The following is a 14,422-nucleotide window of genomic DNA, read 5'->3' as shown; positions in this document are numbered from 1 at the left end:
TTTCTGAGCTTGTAGAAATTCTCCCATATTCTGTGAATCAGTTGAACATGTGTCCTAGTTCTGGGGATTTTTAATCTTGCCTTTTTGCAGCATCATTGGTCACTCAGTGCAAAGCAGAAAGAGGCTTCTAGCAGATGCCATTTTAAAGTCTATAATTAAATTCTTGACTTTGATGGTGGGAAAACCCCATTAAATAGTTTCTTTCCTATTATTAACACACAGTGATATGGTGTGCAATAATGTAAGGCAGATGGGTTCAAGATAAAGATAGACATGATTTAAAACCCAGTTTCCTTATTTATCAGTTGCTGGATCTTGGCACATCACTCATAAATTGGACCTGCACTTATTTTTGTAAGTTCATAATCCAGCCAGAGAAATATGAGTTCAAGTCTTACCTGTTCTGAGTCCATCTATATATGCCTAAACACTCAGAAGAAAACCAATGCAGTCAATAACAAGTACTTTGGAAACCATACTTGGTTTCTTGGTTGTTGCAAGGGACTTCCCCAACTGCATTTTCAAAGTCTAGTCTAGTGGTCTTAAGAAATGGCAATCACTTAAAAGAACTATATGTGTAATCTTTCTGAAGACTGCCACAAACTAAAATAATTTTGCTTTTAATGAAGTCTCTAATCAATTACAGATAAACAAAACTGATTTAAAAAGTTCAACAGGAAAGTGGCTGGACTAAGGAAATACCCAGACATTAAATTTAACAACTCTCTATGCTCTAGTGTTTACTAGCTCACTGAGTGGATTTCCATATGTTAAAAAATCTGCCAAACAGACTAAAAGCTAGCTTAATTAAAACACTTATTTATTCCAAGTTCCATCCATTTACGGTTTTTCAGAAATTATTACAGAAATGAATACTGAAATCAGAAACGAGTGTTAACAGCTGTAGCATTTACAACAAAGTTAATAACTACATGACCTTGACTTAAAAGATTCAAGGTGTTTCTGTTATTCAGAATCCATGAGGAAAGTTTCCAAGTCAAGATCCAAGTCAGAGACGAGGGCACTTACAAAGTCATCAGTAGAAGGGCACTTCTGAAGCATACCTGCGAACAAAGAAAACATCAGCTAACACATCACCCCCAGATAATAAGGAGGGACAAAGACTGTACAAATCAAATGTCTGGACAAAAGTAGATTGTGGACGTTAAGAGTACACAAAGTACAGTTGGTGGGAGAACATAGGGAGGAAGATGAATTCTGATGGAGAGATTCAGAGGCTGGATTGGGATCTGAGTAGAATCTTGAAAGATAGGGAAGATTTAGGTTCAAATTAGGGCCTTCCAGGTGGAGAAAACAACAGAGGAAAGGCAGAAGGGTGGGAAAATGCAGAATGTATGTTGACTACTAAGTAGTCTTGTGTGGCTGGACTAAAGGTGGAAGAGGCCCAGGGAGAGACAGAGTTCAGGGAGGGAAGGGTAACTGAGTCCAAGAACAAGAGGAAAACCAGTAACTCGTTATGTTTAGGTGCTGGACAGTGTGTGTGTGGGTGTCCAAGTGCAGGCCTCCCGACTTTAGTCAGCAGTGAGAACAGAGTTCAGGTAGGCCTAGCACTGTACACACCCAATCCACGAACTTCCATTGCACCTTTGAAACCCACAAACAGGAGGGTGTTTTCTTCCCTGAATACACAGCAAAAAACGAATTCAGAAGGACCCACAAACAGCTGAGACAATCCCACCCTGCTTCTTTTTAGACCTCTCATCACACCTACCACCAACCTGGCCAGGACTGTGAACATATGGGAAATAGCCCAAAGACTTGCTTTGTATGGTGGACATAAAAACAGCAGCTCCAAACACATACTTGTAAGCCACCAACTAGACCTCAAGTAGCTAAGAACAATAATATTAAAATATTTCAACTATAGATCAAAATATTTTTATTCTCAATCAAGTTCAAATTCTAGTATCTGCATCTCAGGAAATATCTGAGAAATAAGGAGCAGCTACTGGAAGAAAATTCCATTGCTATGTCTTATTTGCAAAACTAAAGTTCAAAATACAATTTTCTTTTTAGAGTAAAATAATCTCTATGGATCAAAGAAGGCCTTTCCTTTGGCCCAGCTGTGTTAATGATTGAAATGTTGAGTCTTTCCTGATTGCCAAAGCTGCACATTTCACGTCGTATCTAGATGGGAGGTTATTACTTAAGTAGATTCAATCTGATGAATAAATCAGGTTTCAGGACTTTCCTATGTGCCAGGTTTCTTAATACAGAGAACAGTTGTAGGCAAAAAGTGGCTTTCAATCAAATGAGTTAACCTATTACACCATTTTAGTCCTTTTAGTATGTGAAACATTCTATAACTAAATGACTGGTTGTTTATGATTAAATGACTAGAACTTTCAGGAGTTAAAACCCTTTTATTCAGAGCAGACGTATTCAGTTACACATGGCCCTCCTGTCCCTTTGAAGTGGTTCATTTGAACTCAACAAACAGCCAATATAAATATGACCTTGCTCTGTCCTTCTTAGCAGACAGACCTAGCTAGCACACATCCTTCTTCTGTTTCCCATCTTCAATCATTCCTGCATCTCAGAGAATAGCAATTGTGGCAACAACAAAAGAAAAACATATACACTCATGGCTTTTTAAAATAAAATCTGGTCAAAGCTAAATGGTTTGGTAATTTTGTATGTTATGTGATTGCTAAAGATGAAGTTTCAAAAAAGAGGAAATCAGAGGGATAAAGAATAGTTACTGGGGCAAGAATTGTCTTGGTATATTGTTATGATATCCTCACTTTAATTAGGTTTAAATGTTTTGCAAGTGTGCAACTTCTACACAGAATTAAAAGAAAAACCAATGTTTTCAGGTAGTTCAATAAATAAGAAAAACTGAAGCTACCTTTTATATGTGCATAGTAAAAAAACTTCCCAAAACTCTTTGATTTAAAAAAAAAAAGCTGACAAAAATGTCCCTTTTGTCTTCAAGTTTAATCTTCAAAGGGTGATGACTAGACTTGTAGTTTCTTAGGAGCCCCTGGGAAAAGGTTGGAGCTATTAAGTCCATAAGTGGGTGGAGTTTACAAACATATTTCACTGTGGAAATCACCTAAATTAGTGAGCTACATGGATTGATTTTGCCAAAAGGACTGAAACAAACAAATGACAACTTTACAACCAAAAAAAGAAAAGTGTTGACAGCAAAGTAAGAAAGACAAAATTGCATTAGGATGCACATTGCACATAGTTCATACAAAGGAAAGTATGATTTTATCTATCTGCCCTCCTCAGATGGATAGAGAGTATATATAATGAGTAGCTGAAGACTGATGATTTAATTTATTTTTCTCCTCATTTTACCTGAGAGGCAAATGGGCTAATAAAAGCTGGTACAAGCCAGAACATTTTCAGCTACACTGCTCTGCTCAAACTAGCATGTTTCATAACCTTGAAGTACTAGGGCAATTATTCTAGGCCTGATGAAAATAAATTAGTATAGCAAAAGGATTCCAAGACTGGTTTTTGAAGCTATAAAGGCTTCCAAATTGTACTATGTGTTGTTCTCTCTAGTGACTGCTGACATAGAGCTGGGAATAAAGTGAGGATAAAAATACCAGGTATGAGGACCTTACTCACAGACGGCTGCCCTAGAAAGGGTTTGTTGGAAAGACTGCTATCAACACAAACAACAGTGATTATGGCAGCTATCTGTTGAGCATTTACTGAGTGCCCAGCAAGTGCTAAGAGTATTGACTCATCTGATCCTTAAAACACACCTGTGGCCCTAGCCGGTTTGGCTCAGTGGATAGAGTGTCAGCATGTGAACTGAAAAGTCCCAGGTTCGATTCTGGTCAGGAGCACATGCCCGGGTTGTGGGCTCGATCCCCAGTGGGGGACTTGCAGGAGGCAGCCGATCCATGATTCTCTCTCATCATGGATGTTTCTATCTCTCTCTCCCTCTTCCTTCTTCTCTGAAATCAATAAAAATATATTAGAAAAACAAACACAAATGTATTGTAAAACAAACAAACAAAAAAACACACCTGTGAAGAACCCATCTTACAAATAAAACAATGGAACAAGAACAGGTCACACAACTGTGGTCGACAGTTAGACAGACATGAGCAGAGCAAGGACGATGGGCCAGGTACAAAAAGCCCTGGGTGTCTAACAAAGGACAATTGTAGGGTGGGATCTCATCCCCAGGATGACTTTTCTTCCCCTGGCATATAGCTGATCACATGGTTTGGACCCCCTGACCTTTACTCCCAAGAGATAACATCTAGGTCTCAGTTGTATTTCAGCTCCAGGCTCAGATAAGCAACAAAACCAGCTACAGCTGATCTCAGGACCAGCTGCACTGAATAATGACCCCCTGCCCTGGTGTCCACCAATCAATCAGTGGAGACTTAGACCCTGGAAGGACACACCTGGAAAACTGCTGAATATTCTATTGAGGTCGTCCCCTAAAATCTCTACCCTTAAAACCCTTGGGACTGAGGACCCAGCATGGTCCCTTCTCCCTCCCCCACTACACCCCCAGGCATGTTACTATTACCTTCCTCACTCCCAAGCTCGAAGGGCCCTTCCTTTGCCTCTACAACTTGATTCATCAGCACACTTTTACAAATTACTTCTACTTCTGCAATTTTCCAAGTAAATGTTCTCTTATAGTTTGCATCTTGGCTCTGAATTCTTTTTCAGTCCAAACTCAAGTACTAAGGTTGCTGAACCCAGGTCCTGTCTGACCCCACCAGTCTAACAACTGGTGCTGTTCCCACCACCCTACAATACAACTAAGAAGTTTCTCCGTTGTGCCCTGGCAGTCTGGTTCCAGAGCCCATGCCCTTAAAGCATGGTGACATATTGGAATTTTATAAAATAATACACATAAAAAGTCCATATTTAAATATCAGCATCCTGGATATGACAACAACCAAATGTGTGGAGAAATTCCAGAAAACAAAATATGTCTAATAGATTCCTGATGCCACCCATGCCTATATGGACCCAACTCATCGTATTTACTGCTTTGAAGACAGAGGCAAAATGCCCATTGCCTTTTGGGCACTTTGGCTGCTGTACTATGGAGTACACTTCATGAGGAATCACAACCATGTACTATGTAACTGGAGGTGGGGAACAGAGAACACGGTGAGCAGCCTCTGCTGGAAAGGCAGGAAGGTGGTACAGGCAAAATGGCTTTGCCCGGCCGTGACTGGGACAGGCACTCGTGTCACGACAAAAGCCTCTTCCTCTAATGGCACAATAGTCAGCCACGCTTGGCTGATGCAGGAATTCTTTTCTGGGCATAATACTGGGAGAAACAAGTGCCTAAGAGTTTTGCACTTAAGGATGTTTTCTGGGTGGCTTCCAAGTTTCTGTGGTAACCCTTTGCAAACAGAAGCCCTTACATGTTTAAGGGACTTTTAACCATGCATATTTCTATGCTTTCACCAAGAAAAAATTCTGTCAGCCCCAGGAAAACTTCAATACATGTATAAAGCTGCAAGTTCACACCCTGTTATTTTGTAATATGTAATATAGAATCTAACCAGACCATCGTTTAAACATCTGTATGTACTTGGCATGAACTCTTTAACCTCTTGAGTACCTGTTTAGATGTACAATTAATACAATTATTTGAAAACCTGATTGAGAACTACTGGTTGGCAGTTTCATTATGTCTCTAAGCCACCCTGAAAATGATGGACTCTCTTTCTAGCCCCCTTTACTAAGCACCTGGGATGAAATGTTCTCTGTGTCATTTAATTTTGAGAATATGGGAGATTATTGGCATAATAAAAAACATTAATATTATTTTAAGCTTTGGGAGAGAAGTAGAATCTCCTATTGCTTAACACCAACTGAGGGTGCCCAATCAAACAAAACTGTAGTTGAGTTTGATCAAGGTTTAGTGAAAACAAAGAAGGGTGAATAGAAGTAGCTAACAGAAACTTTGTAAGGGTTTTTATATCCAAGCATTCATTCACTCATTCACTCTATGTGTACCCGAGTACCTAATGTGAACATAAGGCTGGCAAAAAGATCACATGTTATTTATTTGGAAGAAACTATGTGTAAAACTCACTAAGAATCCTCCTTCTAGAAACAATGCTCTCATGGTTCTAAATGTGTAATTTCCAAACCAACAACCTGGGGTCACCTGGGAACCTGCTGGGAATACACAGTCTTGGTCCCCACCCTAGACCTAAGGAGTCAGTACCCATTGGGGCAATGCGTCCGTCCGGTGAGTCTGATGGACCTGAGGAAACCGATTTATGTGGAAAATGAGGCAAAGTTTCTCTCAACTGAAAATTATAAATTGAAAAATATTGAGCAAGAAATATGTATTGTTTTTTTATTTAACTAAACTAAAAAAAATATTTCTCAAATGAAATAGGAAACAATTTTATGAAACAAAAATAGGATTGTTTGGGACACTGTTCAAAGTTATACTACCAAGCCCCCAAAGAGGTGACACAGCTGTCTGGAAAAGCACCTAAAAGGATCATGTGGCTTTGGCATGAAAATAGCCTTAAAGCCTGGGGAGGAGGAGGAAGCCAGAAAGGGAGCTGATGCCAGCTGTGAGAGGACGGGCGAACACTGTGACCATGGACTTGCTTGAGAAGTCGCCCAGACAGGAGGGCAAGCTTTGGAAGTTAGCAGCAATATTTTTATTTTAAAAAAGGAGCAGAGTCTATTTTGATTACTAGAACTCTGTGGGAAACAGTGTTTTGTGTTTTTCAGTTACTGACTCTTTTGTGAGGAAAGCTCAGAAACACATTTAAGAAGCTTCCTTTTAACGCAGCGATTCTGGCTGTTCTGAGTCTGAGGCCTGTAACCAAACTTTAGTCAGGCAGGAGCCCAGAGGGAGCCCAGGATCACCTTTCCCAGGGAAAAGGCCACAGGTCAGCACAGGCACTGGGGCTTGTGGGAATGTCATGAGTTCTGAGAAAATGGGGTCTTCCTAGGGTGTGCCTGGCACCCTCGCTCTTTAGGGGTTCTGAAATGGATGCCATGCCTGGCTGCCAAGCTCCATGCAATACTACAATAAACAGGACCTACCCATGCCTCACTCCACCTAAGACGGAAAGTCTGCTCATGCATTGATGGAGACTAGAACACACTGAGTACCTGTGTGCCAAGCACTGCGTACTAGGCACCAGGCACAAGGATCTGAGATCTGATTTCTGTTCTCAAGAAGTTCATTACCTGGGGAGAAAACTACAGAAATACTGTTTATGTAGAACAAGAGTGCATATGCAGTATAGACATGGTGCAAAAGAGGGAGTGACTGATGAACTGCAGGGGAAGGGTCTTAGGGGACTTCATGACCCCTTGCTGTCAGGAGGCAGAGTTTCTGAGAGTGAGAAGTATATGGAGACTGAGCCCACAGATTGGGGGTGGATTCTGATCCAGGCTGGAAACAGTGGAGATAGATCAAGAGAGGACGACTTAGTGGAAACCACTTGTTTTTGCAGTCCAGCACCCTTTTCCCTTCTGGTTAGAGGGCTAATTTTCCTTTAGATCTGTGGTTCTTAACTGGGGGTAATTTTGCCCACCTCCTTTGTCCCCTAGGGGACATTTGGCAATGTCTGGGGCTATTTTTGGTTGTCACACAGAGGGGAGTGTTCCTGGTGTTTAGTGGGTGGAGGTCAGGGAAGCTTGCTGAACCCTCTGCCATGTGGTGCAGACACCTGCTGGAGTGCCCCAAGCATCCCTGCCCTCACCTTGCCAGCTGGGCCAGTACATGTGTTCTTCCTACAATCTGCATCAGAAGCAGAATGACAAACAGGTATGAAGATGACTGGGACTCGTCCATCCTGGCACCAGCACCCTCAGGAGCACATCTGTTCCTTCTACCAAGAAAGTGAGCCCTGTTTTGACATTTCCTTTTGATTTTGTGGCCTCTTCCGTATTGTTCCTCAGAGGTCCTTTTCCGCTTTGGTAAGGCAAAGTTGGTTCTGTTTCTTTTAAGAAGAATCCCCATTGAAAAATGATCAGATCACAAGTCATTAAAAGGGATTTAGTGATGCCTGGGGACAGTGACAATTTTGTTTAAGGCTCAATGTTCTAGACCCAGGGTATGGACCAGAAGCAGGTTTTGTTTGCTTTTTTCATTTAAATGACTATGCCTTTATCTCCCTCTTCCTCTCTGGAAAAAGAAAAAAAAAAATATATATATATATAAAAACTTGAATGTTAGATTTCCTCTCTCCAAGTTTACTGGGGATCTGAGAGTGTTCCTGGCCAAAGAGAGAAAAGGGTATTTTGGTGCCTCCCAGTCTTGATCAGGGTTGGTGGGAGGGGTGATGAGGTCTAGAAAGGAGCAGGGTGGGAGTGTCTTCAGCTGTTTGTAGGTCCTTCTGAAACTCGTTCTTTGCTGTGTATTCAGGGAAGAGAACATCCTCCTGTTTGTGGGTTTCAAAGGTGCAATGGAAGTTCATGGATTGGGTGTGTGTCCAAGGCTCTACAGGAGAGGTGAGGGTTGACTGCTCCATAGTTTGGGTCCAGGTGGACATAGTCCTGACACCTACCAAGCACTTAGAGTCAAAGAAGGCCAGGAACAAATAAGTCATCAGTTCTTTTAAAATTAAAGCTAAAAGCCAATTGTGCTCTTACATTTCAGACACAGTCTGATATTTGGTTTAAGTTAAGGTATGCCAGTCAGGTTTATATTTAAGACTTACAGGTATCATTTATTTAGGCGCAGTTTGGTGGAATAAGAAGAGCCTTAGGCTCCAAAGAGGAAATGTCCTGGGGAACCCCTACTAGGAGCTATGAAAACCATCAGAGTTAACTACCATGTGGTTACCGGTAGATAGTAGTAAACAGCCTCGTGGTATTGTGCAGGTTAGAATTTTAGGCTGAATGGAACATTATCTGGCTCAGCATAGCATTTTAGAACTTAAAATTTCAGTCTAATTTTCCTTTTCTGACCACACAAAAGTTTTCCTTTGAAGGGTTGGCAAGGAAGAATAGAGAGGAAAGATAAATTCTTTCTTTTCAAAAAACTTTAGTCTTCTAAAGAAGACGCTATATACCCTTCCAGTTAGAGCAAGGGGCTGGTGAGCACTTGCTCTGAGTTAATCTATGGCACCTCTGACCAGTCTCTTAACTCCCAAGGCCTCATTTCTGCTAGAAGCAACCTGAGGAAAGGTAAAATGTCAGAGTGAAGTGTCAGGTTTGAAGCTCATAAAATTGGCATAATGTCATCTACTTTGCTAGATTATTATAGGGATTAAATAAAATAGTGCATTTAACAGAGAGAAAATGCTCCGTCACTGGTAACATAACAATCAGATCCAAAGGTTTATGAAAAGCTACTTCCCAGTTAGGAGTTGAAGGACAAGGTCTAAAATTTTAAATATTTAGGACATTACCATCAAACTCACAATCACAAATATCTGGCTAATAAATTACTGTTTGTTTTACTTTTTTCCTACTTTTTGCAACCTTCTTTTTATAGAATAACCATTTATCTACTAAAAGAAGGAACCAAAAGATTAATTACAAAAGTCAATTCATTTTTCTACCTGTTAGCTGTGATAAAAGGTTATGAAGAGGTCATTGGGATGATGGGAAAGCTCTGGAAATGGATAGTGCTGACACAAGACTGTGAATATATAAAATTGTAAATGCCACTGAATTGTACACTTAAATATGGCTAAAATGGTATATTTTATGTTACATATACTTCACCATAATTTTTTTAAGAGACCTAAGTAGTAAGATAGACCCTCTGATTTGCCCAGATATTCATCTCTCTGTGCTACCCTGTCCTCTGCTACCAAACATAATAACTGGGAGATACTGAAAAACAGATTGTCTATGTGTGAAAGGAGTATCTGTGTATTCCCAACACTATCAATTCTAAAAACCCATCATGATAGTTAATGGCTATTATTTAAGCTGAAATAATTATACGTGCCAAACTCAGTTCAGAATGATTAAGAATTAGAGTACAAAGGCAGGCCTGGCAGTTTGAAAAGTCTAAAGTGTATTTTATGAGATCAGAACTCTTATTCCAGATCAGTCTCTCCCAAGCCTAGGGCAACTGAATGGCTCACCTTCTCTGCTTTGAAGTTTTTCTCTGCTACAAGGCTGTGGTTACGCACACCGTTTTCTAAAGGTGGACTCTCACTATCTATGATCAGTTGCTGAGAAAATGAGGATATCAGCCAGAAAATGAAATTCCTTTCCTCCTTAGAACTGAAAAAACTCCATTGGCCCCTAGGCTGGGTTAGTATCTGTTGGTGTTCAAATAGGAGGTTCAGTTCCTGACTGGACTGAAGCAGAGCATCTGGACTTCCTGCTAGATGAGGCGGACCCACCAAGTGGAGGCCCACATACATGCTCTGTTTACAAATTAGTTTATTTCAATGTCATCGCCAGATTGAATAATTCCATTTACAATTACATTTCTGGGTTACAGAACATTGTGCCTTTTGAAGTTCAATGTCTTCCTTAAACAAACACACCCACACATTAAACATGTACACACCCTCTTAAAAATTCAGTACATTTACAAAAGGGAGGTCTGAGCCTTGAGAATGCAGGTGCTCGCTTCCATTTATTTCTTCCAGAAAGCTCTCAGCTCTTTCAGAGGCTACACTGAGTAAATAGCCAAACAAGCCAAAGATTAGAGATTCTATTTACTTGACTATTATTGTGGGTTGCCATTTACTTCTATTATAGAAACCATGTAATCCTAGAGCCACTAAATTTTAAAAGTCTCATTCCATAGTATGCTTTCCTTATTTATTCCTGTTACACTGTGCAAGAAAAGGTTTCTGCCAATGAGAAAAAAGTTGGTTATGTGTTCAAGCATTCTCATTCAAAAAGCTGTATTTTACTATAAAATCACTTTCATGTATGTAAGGCAATGAATACCTGGTCAATTCTAGTTAGTATGTCACCTTTCAGATTTGTCCCCATGATTTCTTGCTCAGTGAACTAAAAAATATTTTCTTTGTGCATCAATGTATTCATGACAAGGCAACTCAGTTACCAGAAGCTATTAAAGAGCAAAGGGGAAAATGTAGTGGAATATATGTTCAACTATTTCCAAAGCAAAAGATGCCTGGTAAAACCTGAAAAAGAAGTTGAGATTCCCTACCAGTCCACATAAGACAAGTAGAAATGCCTAAATTTGAATCCTAGTTCTACCACTTGCTACTGCATGATCCCTTAGATTGTTTAGGTAATTCAATGAGGTGATAGTGCAATGTGCTTAGCACAGTATCTGGCACATCAAAAGCACTCATAAAGGTGTTTAGCAGTAGTTATTGTTATCATTCTCATGACTGTTATTGTTGCTACTTGGCTATTATTGTGGGTTGCCATTTACCTCTATTAGAGAAACCATGTCCTGTCCATTCAACTCTGTAAATATAAAAGTAGTAGAAATTAGTCTTACTGGTTAATATCCAACAAAGTATTATTTATTCGAGGAAAACCAGTACACAAGGCTACTGCAGCACTTTAGTAAAATTCTGATCCTAAAGTGAAAACAAAGTGTGCATGAAAAAAAGGCAAAAATGAATGTGGTGCTGAGATTTCAGTTACTTTGAGTGTCTGATTTAAGATTTTAAGAATGTTTTAAAAAATGTTTTGTTTAAACTGCTTTTAGGAAAAATGTAAATGGAGTTTAGCTGTCTTCCTGACCCTACAGCTTAATCAAACTAAACATACATTTAGTACTTTAAGAAAAGAGATTAAAAAACTGAACATGTGTTACTTGACATTGCATAAATTATGTGCTAGGATAGAAAAAGAACTCTTGTTATTCAAATATTTGATATATATAGACTCTGAGATAAAGGAGTAATTATTCTATTAAAACTTTAATGTAAAAATAAACTATTAGGTAAAAACATTCAGTTTAGGTATGATCTAAATCTAGTTTAATTACTAGCAAAATTACATAACAGACAAAAGGAAAAAGTTTCTTTTAGAGATAGTTGAAAAGACTCAAACGCTAGAAGGTATCTTGTAAATGATCTTTTAGGAAATGATCCAGTCAAACCAAGAGGAATTTTCCTGTCTCTATGATCTCTGGCAACATTTCAAACAAGAGTTAGTAAGCACGTCTTCAACTAAATTCAATTATTCCACTAAAATCTGCTCTAGGTCTCTATGAGCAGATTTTACCTTTTATTGGTACAGTTTTTAAAAGTAAATTCATCAGTGTGCCCCCAGCACTGGTCCTACCAGAGATACTTATGGCTCCTTGATTCCTCCGCCCCTGAAACTCCATGCCTCAGGGTGTCAAACTAAAAATGTAGATCAGGAGCTTTGGAGGAATGACATATGCTTTCCTAACCGGTTTTTAGCCCATTGCCAACAGACACACTTGTAACCACATGTTAAGGACACCATCTGTAAGGATCATTTTTAAAGAAGATTTTATGATGTTTTCATTAAGCAATCAAAAGAGCTAAAAGAATATTATATACATTCTTTTATAAAGTAGCAAATGACATAATCTAAAAATGGAATCGTTGTTATATTTCTTGGAATGAGTCTACTATAAGAAAAATACCTGGGAAAAAAGCTCTCACCTCAAATAGCGTCAAACTCCAGAGACATTACCTCAGATGGCTACACCTATGGAAGAGGGCTCATCACATTTACATAGCAAGTAGAAAATGACAGTTTATTATACTGCTGAGTGAAAATGATCAAAATGAGCACTATCCACCCAAAGTCAACAGCAACAAAAGAGTTTACAAAGAGTCTACAGCTCCAAGAGGGGTCAGGGTGGAGTGCTGTGAGTCAGCAGATGCAGTGGGCACCTCAGGGCTTTGAAGACAAAATGGCCTGGGTCAGATCCTTACTATGCCATGTAATAGCTCTGCAACACCACACTTTCATTATGTCATTGTCCCTTGACCTTCCCTGCCTGGAAACCTCCTTTGGATATGCCGTTTAAAACAGATGATCTGAAATCAGTTAGGCAGGAATTTCTTAGGCCCAGGGTTTAATAAGAGGTGCTCTACTCTGGCACCAGTGCATGGCCTTCGGTCTAATGGGGTCCTTTACCCATCCCTTCCACCAAGCTGTTTTACAATCAATACCCACTTGCCCTGTGGACAGAACCAAGGCATTGTACTGAAGTGAAAAGTATACCGCTGACTGGTTAAAAGTTAAAATTTGGTTTAAAAAGTTACTTTCCTAGAAGCAAAAATTATGTTGGTTGAATTTAGTAATTAGAATATTTGCAATAAAATGTGGGGGAGGGGAGAAATCCAAGGATAATAGAGCCTTCTGGGTTAGTTTAGTAGAAGAAAAGAGCTATAGTTTTTGGTAAAAGCTGACTTCTTTTTATTGGGCGAAAGAGATCAATATGCCATGTGGTTTCTACCACGCTACATTGTAAAAATTAGAGAAAATACTCATAAGTTTCTAGTATGGTAGTATGCAGTTATCTACTTGATGTATTAAGAAAACACCATAACCCGCAGGAATGACTTATTCCTGATGTTCTAGGAATATTTAGAAAATAAAAAAAAACTACCACTTGTTTCATGAGGGCATTTCACTTATAATATCCACACATTATCTCTTCTTTTATCTTTATCTTTGAAATACTGACCTTTTATTTGGCTTTAGTTCTTTGTATCTCAAATGCTACTCATCTGTTTGGTTCAAAGGTTGACCTTTAGTTTCTATTTATAAGCAAAGAACATTTGAGTAGCTACTGAAAGGGAGGGTGCCTCTGGTGTTTAGAGAATGTCCCATCTTGGGATTAGAGTGAAATTATTTTGATAATGCATCTAGTGAAAGCAGGCTGCAGACTCCAGGGTCTGATGCCCACTAATATAATAGGCACATATAGAGCCTTCCTGAGGGTTGACATCCTGACTTAGGTTTGTACCCTCAGATATCACCTTCCCCAGTACTCACCCCCAGTGGCTCACCTGGTAACCCAACTAGTGCTAAGTACTAAGGTAGCTGGCTTGGGGAAAGAGGGGCTGACACCAGGAGTCCTGCAGTCCTCAAGACCTGTGTTCTCCTGCAGACTTCTGTCCCCACATGGGAACCTTTCTGCAGTTCCACCTCCCAGAGGGGGCTCTTTTTTTGTAATTCTCACAGGATGCTATACCCCTCACATAATACAGGGTCTGTATATTATTCTTGTTTCTCTGTCCCCAAAGTGCTTGGTTAGCAGTCAGTATTCAATAAATATTTGCCAAGCTTAAATGAATTGTTATCAACAACTGAAAATACTTTTTATTTTATTTTTATTTTTTTTAATATATTTTATTGATTTTTTACAGAGAGGAAGGGAGAGAGATAGAGAGTTAGAAACATCGATGAGAGAGAAACATCGATCAGCCGCCTCCTGCACATCTCCTGCGGGGGATGTGCCCGAAACTCAGGTACATGCCCTTGACCGGAATCGAACCCGGGACCCCTCAGTCTGCAGGCCGACGCTCTATCCACTGAG

At 39.6% G+C, this 14,422-nt stretch overlaps 1 protein-coding gene across 2 annotated transcripts in view; it reads right to left on the bottom strand.

Annotated features, from left to right (window-relative positions):
* Positions 1-732: 732 nt before the first annotated feature.
* The window catches only part of MIPEP (mitochondrial intermediate peptidase), a 213,713-nt gene continuing 200,023 nt past the window's right edge, over positions 733-14,422 (bottom strand). For both annotated transcript variants that reach the window (XM_014548582.1, XM_005877283.2), the window contains one exon: positions 733-1,064. In XM_014548582.1, the coding sequence (XP_014404068.1) occupies positions 967-1,064 (98 nt within the window). In that variant the 3' untranslated portion in view covers positions 733-966. The remainder of the gene's footprint in view (positions 1,065-14,422) is intronic.

This window comes from Myotis brandtii, unplaced genomic scaffold (assembly GCF_000412655.1).
Source record: "Myotis brandtii unplaced genomic scaffold, ASM41265v1 scaffold516, whole genome shotgun sequence".
Lineage (NCBI taxonomy): Eukaryota > Metazoa > Chordata > Mammalia > Chiroptera > Vespertilionidae > Myotis > Myotis brandtii.
This window is presented reverse-complemented; position numbering and strand designations above follow the sequence as displayed.